Raw genomic sequence first — 17,249 nt, forward strand, 5'->3', positions numbered from 1 at the left:
TTGTGTGCATTGCGGCTGCAGGCAGAGGGTATAGGTTAATGGGTGCGTCGAGTACAGTTAAATGAAGGAGGCCCAGGGCTTGGGGATACATCACCAGGGGATAGGAGAAGCAGAAGGGTGAGGGAGCTAATGTGAGTGTGATTTATATGAAGGGACATTCCCCAGTGGTTTGGAGTATTGGGTGTGTGGATTTAGAATTAGCCAGAGTTGGTACAGTAATAGGGAGAGGACAGAAGGTGTGGGGTGGAAAAGAGGTGTGCAGGGGAGTTAGTTTAAGGATTGAAGACACAGCTGTCAGAAGGAGTGATAGACACTGCAGTTTAGAAGGGGGAGGAAGAGCTGAAATTGTAAACAAGGTCACCTGTATTGTATTTTTCAAGGTGTTTTCCTGTGTTCCTTTGCATTGTGCATTCGCTGAAGTGCAGAGTCAGAAGTGCTCCCACTTATAGAAATACCCCCACTTTGAGAAAAAACCCCACCTGCAAGCATGCCATAACCTGGCAAATGTGACTTTGCCTAAGAGATGCTTAGTAGTATACTGCTAGGAATGGGGGTGGGTGCTTCTAATTGCTAATCAGGGAGTTAATAAAACAAGGCTGACTATGCCGAGAAAAATTCTCACTTCAGAATTCAGACTTATAGGTGCATAGCTAATAAAGATAAGGAGGCCATAATTTAAAGGAAAGGCATAGGGAGAAAACAAAAACAGAAGCCATGTGGACAGTCTACAGAGGGTTAAGCAAATAAGAATATCAGAGTTAAAAGGGACATAGGAAGCAGTTTTCAGTCATGCGATTCTAGCTGGAGTTGCACTAATAAGAGCATACCAGAGTTGTGGGGGGACAAAGATGATATTTTCAGATGAGACATTTTAGAAGATGAGTGCAGAGTCAGAAGTGCTCCCACTTATAGAAATACTGCCACTTTGAGAAAGAACCCCATCTGCAAGTGTGCCAATCCTTGGCTATTGTATTCTAACAGCTGCATCTGATTGGAAGCAGCCACTGTTTGGCCATTTTCACACATGCGGTCCGTTTATCTGTTTTTCCACACCTATCCGTTGATGGATAAAACGACATCAATGCATCTCTATGGAAAAAGGGATGTAAACTGACCAACGGTCAATTTTTCATCCGTTTTTGCATTGGTAGTGGATGTAAAAATAACTGATGAGCAGTTGATGAAAAACTGATGACCAGCTAATATAAAAACTCATGAATACTTCTGTTTTGACGTGATTGAACTGATGAAATAAACGGCTTGCATGTGTGAAAGGGGCCTTTAGCTGATAATTTTCGGCCCCACTCCTTCAATTCTTTAATGGAAGCATTTCGGTTGAAATGGGCTCAACAGGGCCATCTACTAAGTGAATTTCTGGCAGTTTATCAGGAACGAGACAAAATTCAGTGTATAAACGTAGCTTTAAGTTCTGCTTTAGGACTATTTATTTGAAGCTGATCTTTTACATATACAGTATATTTTCAAAATCCTTGAAACAACTATACGTTTCCTTTTAATGCTGCTGTAGGAGGATTATGATCTATAGTCCTTTAGAAAAGACACTTGTCATGAGGGATAAAGACAGGAGTGTGGACTGTTATATGCAGCATTATGATTTACTACATTAGCCTCAGCTATGCATATAGAGATTTTTTTGTATGGCCAAGTACAAAAGAACTAAACAGATGTCTCTTAGTGGGTCCACTGATCCCTGCGGTCTTTATAGATGGCTTAGCTGTACAGTCTGCATAATTCCACTGGCAAATGCTCCAAGAAATCTATAGAAAACAAATGGGTAATTTAATATGCTCCTGTGCTGACATTTGCACCAGTATCTGCCAGAATAATCCAGTGCAAATCACTATCTGCCTTGCTGGAACAAAATAGCTGACTAGTCTTATTATTGAAATCTCTCCTGTATTACATGAGCCTGCAAGTTAATGAAACAAGTTCGGGCAAGCTCTTGGAGTTATGTGCTAAAAAGATGGATGGGGCTGATGATTGGCTTAAACTGGGCAAAGGTCTTCCCTTTAACTGGGCTTAGTACACTGTGTGTTTGTTTTATTTGGCAGAACTAGTGAAATTGTATGATGGTATGTTGTGACAGTTTTGTGCAGTAGATCTTGTAATGATTTTTAATAGAATTTATATCTCTGTACCTATACTTCAAAGTGCCTTGTAGTTTGCGTTGTCAGGTCAACTGTGTAACGTCCTCACTCTCTTCCCCCCTGTATCCTGCTCATGTGGGTTCGTGTGTCCTCGGAGAGCAGTGCCAGCTGGACCAGGCGCGTGTGCATTAGGATCTGCACATCAAGAGTGGTGGTGGATAGCCTCGGATATGCTGCCAGGATTCGGGCAGCTAGGTTGAATGTCCACAGCTCCTCCTTCCCCTGTCAGGATCTTGAGGTGTTTTCAGGAGTGCAGCTACAGTGGAATTCTTATGTTGTATCTTCAACCAATGTGAATTTGACCATTGTAGTGTTTTTAACTTTACCATATTAAAGTTTAGTAGCTGCCTATTAAGATTTTGTTGCGCCCATTTAATGCCTGATGAAGGCCAAAAATATAAAAATTGAGTCGTATAAAAATTCTCTAATTAGTGTTAATGTGTACTTTTGAGAATTGTAAATTATAAACAAATATATACCGCGCTGTCTCAAAGAAAAAAAAAAAAAACTAAAGCAGCCAGCACAGCAGTGGATAAAGTTGCAAAAATGACAAATTGGGTGAAATGTGCAGCGCTTATGTGATCATGTAAACCATAACAAATAATATGAGTACAAAAAAACGTGAATAATAAATGATGTGCTCAAAAATACTCCAAGCAGTCCTCTATTATGACATGTGATGTCTATAAACAAAGGAACTTGGACGTGTGATTTCCAAAAAAGAAGAAAAAATTCAGTGACAAGCTTCAATCATGTGTGATGATAATCCTCAACCACATGTGGATATAATATAGTGACAGTCTTTAACTTCAAATATGTATGGTGTATTAACAGTTAATAGTAGGTCCACCACCAAAGACACCAGAAGCTGCTTACCAGAGGGATTGAACTCAACAACAAATAGGTGTACACCTAGTGAGTCAATCAAGCTTTGTGGTATAATATACCAAGGGGATCAGATGCTCTATCCAGATATGACCTCCAGATGGGCCTCCGAACAAGTGTAAGGTATGGATGGACTCCGTAGATATAGGCAGTCAGCCCCATCATTAAAAGAAAGAGGAAGGCATATAGTGTAACTCCGTATGGAAATTTTAATACATAAAAAGCAAAGGAAATACACTCACGTGTTAGCAGTAAAATCAAGCGCTTGTGTAAAAGAAGACAATGGTCTCAGCATATCCTTCCGAGTATTTTTGAGCACATCATTTATTATTCACGTTTTTTGTACTCCTATTATTTGTTATGGTTTACATGATCACATAAGCGCTGCACATTTCACCCAATTTGTTACTTTTGAGCATTGGCAACTCGCCATCAATAGTTCCAAAGCTGGTCATACATTACTAGTTTGTTTTGTTTAACTAGTGGATGGTGGGGTCCTCCCTGTTAACGCTATTGCATTCTGACAGCGGGGAGACTCTGTCGCTCCCAGCTGTGAGAATACACTGATCAGATGCTGCAGCAACTGATCGCATTTTCCAACATGTCCATTTTAGACAGAAGTTGCTCAAATGTTTGACTTCTATCAAGCAGGGGTGGCCACACACTGATCAAAATTCAGCCTGTTCCAACCAGCTAACTTCAACTTGCTTAATTTCGATCAACCAATTTCATAACATTTTTAATACGAATACAAATTTCCATTCTCTAGTTGCATGCAGATTAACTGCACAGGCATTGCAAAGCAGGAGGTAGAAGGGATTGATTTCTGTCAGGTCTGAATTTTACAACAATAATAAAAAAAGTTTTTTTTTTTTTTTTTTTATTGTGCTCCTGATTTTATTAATGACCTGCTCATCTGTGTCATAACACAGTCCAGCTTTTTGAATAGTCCTTAGTGACTTGGTAACCTGTAGCTTTGTGAAACTGGTAAAGTAAAGATGTAGAACCCACAAGAAATGTAGATCCCCCAAACCTTCAATCCCTCCACCACCTTAAATACACTTGCCAAGGAATACTGATCAGTCATTGGTACCAGGATGTTTTATCTGTCTGCAAATTTAGATTGATTTACAATACTGGTAAAAATTACCAAACAGTGAGAAGTGTGGAATTTTAGCTTCTGTTGTGCATACCATAGTGTGTCTTTGCATAGAATTGGGTACCAATGATAAAGTACTTGTATATGTAACGGGATTATTTGATACTACAGATGTGAGTGGTTCATCACTCTTACCTTTTGCATTCTAAAATAGAAACAATACCACTCAAATTCATTCTTTTAATGAATTTGTAGAGTTGTAGAAGGGTCTGCCAGCCTTTTAAAGGTAAAAGGATGCTAAACAATCTCCCCAGATGGAAATCCAGTAAATGTTATTAATGCTAGCTTCCAGGCAAACATAAATACGCAGATGAAAGACATATGAGAGCTCTTTTACCTACAAATATATTTGTATTTCTGTCCATCTATTTTTAAGATTTACACAGCCCCTCATACAGCACAGCTAGGTTGATGTCGCTACCAGGGGCTGCCCATTCATTAAGGGCACACAGGTGCCGCATTCCCTTTCCATCGCCGTTGCCACCCCTTATTCATGCCTCTGGCCCCTTTCAGGATTCCGGGTTCATGAATTACAGTGGCGGGGTTTTTTTTTTTTTAAACGCCTGATTAGAGCCAGAAACTATAATAGGCTTTAAAATAGAGTGGGCTCTGGGCTCAGAGCAATGCGCTCGGAACCCACCCAGGTGTGTTAGAATAGCAAACGTCTATCCTCTATTCTAAAACCTTATCGCCTCTCCGCCAATCAAGAAGCGCGGGGAGGTTGCTGCCAACTGACCAACCGGGGGGGTGTTTGTTTGCCGCTATATCTGCAAAAGGGGTCAGCCTGAAGTGATCTAGCAGGACTTCATTTTCTGACTAAAGTTCCACTTTAATGTGAAAACTATGTTCCTTGCTAAAGAAAATTTTTTTTTACTAAGTCGTGAAGGGTAAAGTTCTGCTTTTCTACCAAGTTAGATTCAAATATTTATACTAGTTACATTATTATTATTATTATACAGGATTTATATAGTGCCAACAGTTTGCGCAGCGCTTAAAAAAAATTTAATAACCTATTAATGATTGCTGCATTAATTTGTCTCTAATAGCTTCCTAGAATTCATCTTTAATCAAACATTTCTATAAATGTTTAGAGGTCAGAATAAAAAAAACAAAAAACAAAAAAAAACATTAATGTTGATCTTTTTCTGTTCATACAGTATGAGGCAAACTTTTTTTGTTGCCACCGCTCACTTTTAAGGCTTTAATCCCCTGTAAAACATTATGCAGCAATGTTTTTGCTAGCATGTTAAATGTATGTTTAACCAAATATGAAGACATAAAATATCCTAATTAAAATACAAAGTGCTCATCCTTTGAAAGATTACTTTGTTTGTTTGAACACGAGAAGCCAAAATTGCACGTATTTATATAGATGGTATTTAAAGGAGTCAGGGAAATTATTTGGCAAGACACGCTGTGCTGCTTTTTAAATTGTTTATTATTATACATTGTAGATTAAAGTGTTTAGAATCGAACAATATTGTATATCTGCGGTGTTTATGTGAAATGTTATATACACATAGCATTTATTTACATTGATATGAGTAACATGATTTAAGTGCGTTCAGATTGGAGTGAATGCATTGCTCAGAATCTGCATGTTAAATAATAAATACTGTCATCTTAACATTGCATTGATGGATTGCCGGTCTTCCCTGTTCTTTCCTACTCCCAGGCTTTGGAAGAGGCTCAGAAAGCCATACAGCAACTCTTTGGCAAGATCAAAGACATCAAAGACAAAGCTGAGAAGTCTGAGCAAATGGTAACTAAACTTCACATCGCACTGTGGCCTGCATGGCAAATTACGTTTCTAGTTCTGATGTGTCTATGCATCGCTGTAAACTGAATTTCATTCAGAAGGTCTTCAGATTTGGCATTGTTCCATGTCCAGCATCCTGAATAATGTTTAGGTACCTATAAAGGTTCGGTGTTGAATGGCCTATGCTTGTGGTTTTTGACAAATTCTGATGGCAGTTGTGTGACCACAGTAAAAGGCCACCTACATTATGTGAGCTACAAATGATTGTTGTAAGTTACCATAACTGCAATGATCTTGGAAGAATGTATGTTTAGCTTAACCACTTAAGCCCCGGACCGTTTGGCTGGCCAAAGACCAGAGCACTTTTTGCGATTCGGCACTGCGTCGCTTTAACTGACAATTGCGCGGTTGTGCGACGTGGCTCCCAAACAAAATCAACGTCCTTTTTTCCCCACAAATAGAGCTTTCTTTTGGTGGTATTTGATCACCTCTGCGGTTTTTATTTTTTGCGCTGTAAACAAAAAAAAAAAAAAAGAGCGACAATTTTGAGAAAAACGCATTATTTTTTACTTTTTGCTATAATAAATATCCCCAAAAAATATATATTAAAAATTTTTTTTCCTCATATTAGGCCGATATGTATTCTTCTACATATTTTTGGTAAAAAAAAAATCGCAATTAGTATTGATTGGTTTGCGCAAAAGTTATAGCGTCTACAAAATAGGGGATAGTTTTATGGCATTTTTAGTAATAATTTTTTTTTTTACTAGTAATGGTGGTGATCAGCGATTTTTATTGTGACTGCGACATCATGGCGAACTTGTCTGACAATTTTGACACATTTTTGGGACCATTGGCATTAATACAGCGATCAGTGCGATTAAAAATGCACCGATTACTGTAAAAATGTCACTGGCAGTGAAGGGTTTAAGTGTGTCCTAGTACGTGTTCTAACTAAAGGGGGATGGGGACTGTGCAGGGAAGATAACAGATCTGTCAGTTCTCCCCTCAGAGAACCGGAAACTGTGTGTTTACACACACAGTTCCGGGTTCTGCGTGTGCCCCGAGCGATTGCGGGAGATCGCCACCGGGCACTTGCATCGGCGCGGGGGGCACACGCGAGCACCCCCTAGTGGCCACAGGGCGAAGCGACATTACATAACGTCGTTTCGCCCAGCCGTGCCATTCTGCCGCAGTACAACTGCGGCGGCTGGTCAGCATGTGGTTAAGTTGGTCAATTTTTTTTTAAAACCCAGATCTTTAGGCGATTGCTTTATTACCTTACATCTAACTGTTATCTAATGTATGTGGACTGCTTAAAGGATAGGTTCACCTTTTTGAAAAAGAGACTAATAAATGCACATTTTTTTTTCCAGGAGAAAAAAAATTTGCATTTTATTATTTTTTTTTCTAAGAAGCCTGCAGAGCATTGCACCCACGATCGGCAGAGCACGGGTGCAATCTCAGGCTCCTGCACACTCCCTGGATAGCTGTCTGCAATTACCTGAGAACAGGAAGATTAACAGACTTCAAGAGCACTCACCAGTGCCCTCTTAGTTCATTGAGAACTACAAGCTGTCAGCTGCAATGGCTGGCGGTGCTTGTAGGCATTTATTAACAGGAAACTATGAATAAATGACATGTTTTTTTGGGCAGAGCCCTGCACAGCCACGCTATTTTCTGTTTCAATGTTTTTATTGAAATTTTGCAATGAAAATGTAATATGAGCAAAACATACAATATAATACTCCTCAATGACCAAGGCAGCCAAAAGAGGGAAATACATGGAAGGAACAACATAGCACTTACACAGATGATGCATCCAAGGTAGAGCAAAGTTCCTGGCATGTTTACTGTCTTAGTAATGAATTATTAATTTCCGCTAGGAGAACGGACAACCTCAAAAGAATTTCAAACTGGGAACTCCCCCCAGGAAGGCCCCCGAGATCATCACTCCACCCCAATGGGTACACACTGTGGAGTTCGAGAGCTGCAGGGTTCCCACCAAAGGAGGTGCCTCCCCAGCTCCCCCGGGGAAGTGCTCACGCCGGGAAGATACCCAGGCGAGGCAGCCCCCCGGACGGAGCTGACAGACACATCGTCCAGGATAGAAACCTGAGAGTAACTGGCTGCCACCTAGGCATTGGGTGTAAAGAAATGGCCTATCCGGAAAAGGCCTTTGTTCAGCCACCAATGAAATGCATGAATGTTCATCCCAGGGGGAAAATCAGGATTGTGAAACAGGTGTGTGAGAGGCCTTAAGGGGGAAATCAAGTTGGCGTGGATATGCAATTGATCGGAGAGGGCTAGGGAGTGAGACAAAGTGGGGGCTAAGATGGCCGGTCTATGTTTGGGAGGTCTCCATGTTAAGAAGTCGAGTGTGAAATGTGGCATCGCTTGTCTCTCAATGGAGATCCAGTCTGGCCTGCAGATTTTAGTGTAGATGGCTGAGAACTGTGCTAGCTGTGCTGCCTGGTAATATAGCCACAAGTTTGGTAGACCCAGGCCCCCTTGCGCCTGAAGCCTAAACAATATTTCTTTAGCAAAGCGATGACCTCTGTCCCCCCAGACAAACCTAATCACCCCGGACTGAAATTTGGTCAAGACAGATTTTTTAATCGGTATAGGAAGTGAGCGAAACAGGTATAAAAGGAGTGGCAGGAGAGTCATTTTGACTGCGTTGAGTCTATCTAACCATGACAGGCCCTCCCTCGACCATTTCTGTAGGTCCAGCTCTAGGGAGCGGAGCATGGGTGGGTAGTTAGCGGCATATAAGTCTCCAATGTTTTTCATCAGCTTGATGCCCAAATAGGGGATTGAGTCGCTAGCCCATGTGAAGGGAAAGTGTGGTCGGAGTTGATCTATGAGAGGTACCGGGACCGAAACCTTGAGGGCCACAGATTTAGTCACGTTCACCTGAAGACCAGAGACGAGACCGAAGTCTCTCAGAAGTCTGAGGACATTTGGTGTGGATGTGAGAGGAGCAGTGAGGAACAAGAGCATGTCGTCAGCAAATAGGGCGCATTTGTGAATGTCAAGACCACATTTCACTCCCTTGATGTTCTCGTTCGATCTGATGGCTATAGCCAGAGTCTCGATCGCAATAGCGAAAATCAAGGGTGAAAGGGGACAACCCTGTCTAGTTCACCTACGAATATTGAAGGGTTCCCAGTAATGGCCCATTAGTCGCACCTGTGCTGAGGGTGAGGAATATAATGTGTGAATTATCGTGCGAAAACCGTCGCCAAACCCCCAGCGTTCTAGAATGTCAAAAATGTAGGGCCACGACACGGAATCAAAGGCCTTCTGCAGATCCAGCAAGAAGCCCTCTTGAGCAGGGCCTCCGTCCCACTGGGACTGCAGAAGGGAAATCAAATCAATAGCTCTGCGAACCTGGTCTGGGCCCTGTCTCCCCGGGATGAAGCCCACTTGGTCCCTATGTATATAATTAGCAATAAAGTTAGACATCCTGTTTGCCAGTATTTTAGTCATTATTTTGAGATCGTTATTGATTAACGAAATAGGGCGGTAGCTGCCCACCTCACTTGGGTCTTTACCCTGTTTAGGTATGACCGAGATAAAAGCCGAGTTTAAATCGCTAGGGAGAGGGGCTCCATCCCGGAGGGAGTTTAAGAATCGGGCCATGTAAGGAGCCAGACGAGGGCCAAACTTCTTGTAATAACATACCGAAAAGCCGTCTGGACCCGGGGCAGAATTCATTTTCAAGGATTTAATGATATCTAAGATTTCCTCGGAGGAGAAGAGGGCGTCTAGCAGATCGCGGTGTGTTTGCTGTAGGTGAGGCAGGTTAATGTCTTGGAGAAACCGCTGTCTGGCCTTGGAATGTGTGTGGGGTACTTTCTCATAAAGATGTGAGTAAAAATCATGGAATGATTTCACAATGATGGTTGGATTTTGCGTCAGATTGCCCGATGAGGCCCGAATTTTGGGAAATGCCAAGGTACGGATCCTCGGGCTAAGTTTGGTAGCTAACTTAGCGCCTATTCTATCCGATTGGTAATAGAAACGCGCGCCGGACCACCGTAAGTGTTTCTTCGCGGAATTAGTAAGAGAGAGGTTGAGTTTCACTCGAGCTGAGTCAAGTTTGGCCAGGTTATCCAGTGTAAGGTGTTGTTTGTGGGCTTTACTCAGCAAGCGGAAGTCTGCTGTGAGTCGCGAAACTTCCGCCCTGCTTTCCTTTTTAAGTTGAGAGGAGAGTTGTAAGAGCCTGCCCCTCATCACCACCTTGTGTGCTGCCCAAAGACATCCCGGGGAGACTGACTCCGTGTCATTCTCAATAAAGTAGTCGGAAAGAGCTTTGTCTAGGAGCGTGCAATGGGTTGGGTTTCTTAGGAGAATTTCATTAAGGCACCACTGAAAGGGACCCTTCACCCCCGACCCGCCCCTGAGCGACATAGACATTATCGAGTGGTCGGATAGTGGAGTATCATTAATTTTGGAGAAGGTTACTCTCGGGATTACGTGTAGTGGGACAAATATGTGGTCAATCCTAGAGAAGGTGTGGTGGGGGACCGAGTAGTGCGTGTAGTCTCTAGTTTAGCCACGCTATTTTCAAATGGTGGCAGCGGGTGTGAGGAGAAGATCCCCTGCCCACTGTCACAGTGTGGTGGGGGGAGGCTGCAAATGCTGGAACATGTTACGTGTTCCACCCTAAAAACGGGTGGAACATGTGAGCTGTTCCTAAGGTGAACTTCTTCTTTAAAACATGACTCGAGCCAACTACAGCCTTGAAGTTAAAGAATTCATAAAGTGAGACACTGATAAGTTAAAGGAGCTGTAAAGGCAGAAGGTTATTTTAACCTTAATGCACACTATGCATCAAGATAAAAAAAAAACCTTCTGTGTGTAGCAGCCTCCCCAGCACTCCCCTAATTACTTACCTATCAGTCAGTGTTGTAGAGGGCTCCTATATTGCTTGTTATTTAAATAGTGATTGAATAGTGATTTGCATTATGGTTAAGCATATCCTCACAAGTAAACTTGTCCCTAGACACTCTCCCTGCAATAAGTTTGCTTACATAAAGTATATACTGGTATACATAGCTCCTGCCAGATGGTTCTCAATGCAGATAATCTGTCAATATATTGCAAATTACCAGATGTGGTGGCTGTATTTGTTTTCTATTTCAGGCTTTTTTCCCCTTTTTGTTCACCTGATGATTCAGCCAGTATCACACTTTCTGTCCTAGGATGACACTTAACTGTACTCTGTACCTATGGAGGAGAAGTGAGAAGGAAAAGTCCAAAAAGAGGGCTTGAAATGTCTGCAAATGTTTTTTTTTTTCAATAGGATTCTTGGCTTTATGAAGCATAAAGGAACTGCCATGACTCTATTTCCTATTTCAGATATAATGGTCTGCCAAGGCTTATATGCATGGAAGCAATTATGTAAAGTTGAGGTGCAGCTTGGAATGTAGTATATGTCATGTCCCCAACGTGAAGAACGTGTATATTTCCCTGGAGCATTATCACCATTTTATACAGCATACCATGATTGGTGATTGCTTTGACATATTGAAATAAAAATTGATTTTCAAATCCTTTGCCTGAAACATTCCATCACTAACCTGCCTTATATGATTCTACCAAGGTGAAAGAAATCACACGGGATATTAAACAGCTGGACCATGCCAAGCGCCATCTGACCACATCAATTACAACTCTTAACCATCTACACATGCTGGCTGGAGGAGTTGACTCTCTGGAGTAAGTTTGGCACTTCTCATTACATCATTAATTGGTGGTAGTACAAATATGCAGTTTATTGTCTTTGCCAGCAAGAACCCCCCCCAAAGGTGCCACGTTTACCAAAAAAAATGCATTCACATTTAGCAGCCAGTGGTTAGTCATGGAATTCTGCAAATTATTTTTTTGTTTAATTTTAAAAGGGAGCATGGATGCCCTGACCTTTTATCAAGATCAGTCAGACAGCATCAGTCTATGTTACAATGCAAAACATATACAGGGAGAATTTTTCTGTGAATAAAAACATGTTCGGAAGGCTTTGCAATAACGGTTGTTTCCATTGCACATTTATTATTATTTACTGAACGCCTAAATAATCTTACTGTTGCAAGCAGGTATTTTCTCTATCACATTGATTGCTTTATAGGATTGTGTATGGCTACCAAAATATATGCACATCTGCAGAAGATTTAAACCTCTAAAGCGTATAGGAAGCTTTCCTATATTCATTTTCAATTTGGAAAGTACCGGTATACGGTTTCATGTATTTAGTTGTTTCCATTTGACTTGTTGAATAAAAATGTTCCTTGTTTGACTTTTTAGAAGAATACATTTTCACAGCAGGTCTTGAGGATTCATTTAAACAAAGATAAACTCCATTGTTATATTTCCTGGTAACTAATTTTGAAATTTGTTTTGACATGATGAGGAAGTGCAATCTGCAATATAGGCTGGCCTAATGTGCTTGGGTTGAAGGCTTTAAAGCGGTTGTAACCCTAAAAAAAAAAAAAAAAAAAAATCCTGTTCTTTTAAAGCACGATATACAACATAGTGTTTGTGTGTCATTTGTCCCTCTCTGTGCTATAAAATACCTGGTTGATCCTGCCCGTTCCTGTATCCCCCTGTATGTGCTGACCACGGTAATCATGGCTGCTGATCCATGATACTGTGGTCAGTTTATGTGAGGCCACAGTCTCTCCCTCTCCCCCAGCTATTGAGTCAGTGCCGATCTGCTCCCTACCCCACTGCTATTCTGTGTAAAGCAACTGTGCCTAATAACTAGAATACTCTCTGTTATTGGAAGCTATGTTGCACAGTGTCTGTTTTATAAAAATTATGCAGCTCAATACCTTATTTTAGAGTGCTGCTGAGTGGTTACATGACCTCCTGCCACTCTCTTCCTCTCCTTCCGGCTGATGTGAGAGGGGAATCTCAGCTCCTCCCGCTGTAGTCCTCAGATGGGGGAAGGAGAGCAACGGGATATCATAAGGTATTGCACTGCATAATTTTTATAAAACAAGGACACTGTGCAACATAGCTTCATTTACAGCAGTATGCACCCAGAGACAAATGACCAGAACACTTGGATATAACTGCACTAAACGTAAGTACCGCTTGGTGCACCGTCCAGCCGCAGCAGCTGTCAGCTTCTCATAGAGTATGACAGGCTGCCTGTAGTGGAACTGGATGGTGCAGTACTAAAGACAAATTGCAAAAGGGAAACTTAGCAGCATCATATGTGACAGACAGAATAACTCAAAATTACACTTCTGACTTGTGGGGTGCACTGCTGCACCCTCTGCAACTTGACAGTTAAGGAGATTCATCAGATATGTTGCATACAAGGTAATGTAAAACAGGAAAATTCTAACAGTACCTCCATGCAAAAAAGACATTTAACGTATAGCTGAAGTCAAATATGTTTTCCGATTTTGAATAGAATAGGGAATGGTTAAAATTCCTGTCAGGCTTTGTTTTTCATCTATGTGCTGTTAAGAGAAAGCCCTTCAATTCCTTTCCTGCAAACACAACAGGAAGTGTGGACAAATCTTTCCAAAGTAGGTAAATCTCCTCTTTAGACAGTTGTCCTTGGAGCAGGTGTCTCCATTGAAAAATGTCATCTCTATTCCTGGTTTGGCGGCAACTCATATTTTTACATTTTCCCTCACTTATATTCCCAGTGAGAGTGGTCACCAGGACAGAATAAATTTACCTAGCAGGGACACAGACTGCAATAAAAAACTTTGTGATTTCCCTCCACATTATCCAAGACATACTTTAATACTTAACCTCTCGCCAGTCTTTGCTATATTGGAGAGACACCACTGTCTTGAAATTGTTCAGGATCTGACACTTCCTGAAGTGTCACATACCTGGTCCCCCTTTTTTTTTTTTTGTCTAGTACAGGGCTTAGTAGTGAAATAGTAGATGACCAGGCATCTGACAGTTCTGGAAGTGTCAGATTCTTCAGGTAGCAGTATCACTTCAGTTTAGCTAGAATTAGCAGAGCAGTCAAGGAAGAGGTAAGCATTGAAAGTCTTCTTTGCAGGGGTTGTATGTTTTTTTTTAAATGGTATTCTAACAGTCGCTTTAATCGGTTTCACTGCTCTGGCTTTGGACTACTTTGTTTGCCATAAAATGGATAAATCAATATCTGACCTACACATTATTTTAACTGAGTGAAAACGCAAAAATTTGTAATGGTGATAACTTCACTGAAAATTGAATACCAGCATTGCTGAACTCATGGTAAAGGGAACACAGAGCTACTTTTTATTTAAAGTGTAACTCCAGCCAAAATTAGTTTTTTTTTCTCTCATTAGATTTTCCTTTTCCTTCCCCATCGTAAAATGTCAGTACATAAAATAGAAGTGTAGTTTCCTGTTGACCTTTGTTCTTCTACTTGAAGACGGATGAAATCCGAAATCAACTGAATTTTGTATATGCAGTCACTACAGAATTGTTACCTAGATTTTAAAAGTAAACCCTATTGTTGGTGACCTCTAGCTCTCAAGTTATTATGCCTCTCTGTGCAGTCATCCCTTATTGTATGGAGATCTTTCTATTCAGCCTCTAGGACAGGGGTAGGCAACCTCTACACTCCAGCTGTGGTGAAATTAAAATCCCATCATTCTTCTGCCTCTAGGAGTCATGCCTGTAAATGTCAGGGTCTTGCAATGTCTCTTGAGACTTTTGTAGTTTCATCACAATTGGAGGGCCAAGGTTGCCTACCCCTGCTCTAGGACTTACCTCCAAGTTAGTCCCATCTCTATGCCAATTAGTGTTCTGGATGTCCTCATATATTGTTTCTCCACTAAATCTTGGAAATTCACAAACCTGGATCTGTACTCAGAAGGCACCCCCAAAAGCTTTTGGGAAGTTGCGAGCGAATTTGGCTTGTCATCCATTGAGCATTTCAGATATATACAAATCACACATTTTCTTATGGTCACTCCCGATTCAAAACTGTATTTATACCCACCAAAGCTTGGCAATACTATTTATTAGTTGCACCAATTCAGAGCAGCACTTCTTTATAATACTCTTCACAATAACACATGCTTCACCAAGACTACTGCTTTTCACCAATGGAAGCTAGATCTTTCTGCCTCCTTTACCGATTCAGACCAACTGTATTGACTATTAGAAACTGACACAAATTATTACCCAATGGGGGTGCTTAACCCCTTTTAGACTAGCCAAATTTTATGTCTCGTAGTCCCCTTTATGCTGGCGAGGTAGCGACTCCATAGAAACACCGATGTCTATTTTGTGGAATTGTAACTACATAAACAGTTTCTGGAGGAAAATATTCCAAAAGATTTCTGAGGTCACCGGTATAGTTCTTCAATCACCAGCCCTTGAGATTCTAAACCTAGGCATAGAAAACTTCCCATTTCAGTTTCATACAGTTGTCACCCATATCCTATTCCCGGGCTAAGATTATGATTACTAGGCATTGGAAACGGAACCTTGCACCTAATCCTCCAGATGCTGTTAAGCTGGTAAGAGCCTGTTTCGTATACAAAAAAAATTGTTGTCTCTTAGCCTAGACAAATACTCAGTTTTTGAGAATTCATGGAAACCATGGGCTCAGTGGGCAAAACAAGATTGAGTCTTTGAACCTTTTTTACTCTTGCCTTATTGGTCGGTCCTAATGTGCTGCATTCTTCTGTACTTATTTTTTTCTTATTTTGTTATGTTCATATTTGGTTATAACTTATCCCGCCTTTGGGTGATGTTTTTATTTTTGGATGCATAAAAAAGTAATGATAAAAATAAAATAAACCCTATTGTATTGTTTTGCAGAGCAATGACAAGAAAAAGGCAGTATGGGGAAGTTGCCAACCTCCTGCAAGGGGTGGTGAATGTCTTGGAGCACTTTCAGAAGTATATGGGTATTCCTCAGATTCGCCAGCTATCAGAAAGGTGAGAAAGGGCTTAAAATGTACTTTCTTTTTTTCTAAACAAATACATGTAGCAGAATAAATTTTGGCCTAAATTTATGAAAAAATTTGTTTTATTACAGAAAGTAGAAAATATTGTTTGTTTTTTTTAAATTTTCAAAAATTTCTGTCTTTTTTCGTTTATATAGCAAAAACCCAGTGGTGATCAAATGGCACTAAAAGAAAACTTTATTTGTGTGAAAAAAATGATATAAATTTTGTGTACAGTGTTGCATGACAGCGCAGTTGCCAGTTAAAGTAGCACAGTGCTGAATAGCAAAAATTGGTCTGGTCATGAAGGTGGTAAAACCTTTCTGAAGGTCAAATGGTTAAAGTCTATAGTTTTTTGTCTTCAAAAAGCTGCTACAGAACGAGTAGAAAAGCCAGTGAACTGTCAGCAGGTGCAGAGAAGAACCCTTTCTCTGTGTGGAAGCTGTGGTCTCTGAAGAGGGCTGACAATCCTCTAGCTGAGTAAGACCTATAGCTGTGCGATCAGCAAGTACATGTCTGCTTTTTGGAGAACTGTAGCTTTTGGGTCCGCAAGAGCCATGTCATACTTTTGCAGAAAGAATATTGCTTTCAAGCATCCTTAAAGTGGTTGTAAAGTCAAATAAAGATTACTGCCAGCCCCTCTGTTCTAGCAAAGCCATCCTACACTGTGTAGGTGTTTTGTATAAAATTGTGTAGGGTTGTCCCAATACCGATACTAGTATCGGGACCGATACCGAGCATTTGCACGAGTACTTGCCTGATCCGATACCTGGTCGGCGGGCGGAGTCTGCGGACAGAGAGGGCGGGCGGAGTCAGCGGAATGGAGAGCGAGACATCACCTTCAGTGAACTAGCTAGGTAAGCTGTAAGGGGTGCAGGGCGCAGCCGTATCAGGATCAGTGACCGGAGCCGTCACATTCGGTCGCCGTCAGCAGCTGAACATCCCGATGTCCATCTTGATACACCCTGCACTTGGCTGTAGTAAGCCAGCAGTGGACATCTTGTTACACCCAGCCCATAGAGTTCAGGCTGGGTGTAATAAGATGTCTGCTGCTGCTTACTGCGGCCCAGTGCAGGGTATACTAAGATGGGCGTTGCATCATAGCATTTCAAAATAAATTCTTTCCTCGCGTCATTTATTGCTGCATTTCAGTGCTGAGCCATTGGTGCCAGACACCTGTCAGTGCCGCCTATCAGTGCCATCTATCAGTGCCCATAAATGCCGCCTGTCAGTGCCATCTATCAGTGCCATCTATCAGTGCCAGCCATCAGTGCCCATAAGTGCCGCCTATCAGTGCCAGCCACCTGTCAGTGCCACCTAACAGTGCCCATAAGTGCCGCCTATCAGTGCTATCT

General features: G+C 41.4%; 1 protein-coding gene across 1 annotated transcript in view; it reads left to right on the forward strand.

Moving 5' to 3' along the window:
• Positions 1–17,249, forward strand: part of VPS53 (VPS53 subunit of GARP complex) — a 270,995-nt gene that overhangs the window by 50,716 nt on the left and 203,030 nt on the right. The window contains exons 5-7 of the mRNA XM_073615146.1: positions 5,888–5,974; positions 11,583–11,698; positions 15,767–15,886. Of these exons, the coding sequence (XP_073471247.1) occupies positions 5,888–5,974; positions 11,583–11,698; positions 15,767–15,886 (323 nt within the window). The remainder of the gene's footprint in view (positions 1–5,887; positions 5,975–11,582; positions 11,699–15,766; positions 15,887–17,249) is intronic.

Source organism: Aquarana catesbeiana, linkage group LG02, assembly GCF_042186555.1.
Source record: "Aquarana catesbeiana isolate 2022-GZ linkage group LG02, ASM4218655v1, whole genome shotgun sequence".
Taxonomy (NCBI): domain Eukaryota; kingdom Metazoa; phylum Chordata; class Amphibia; order Anura; family Ranidae; genus Aquarana; species Aquarana catesbeiana.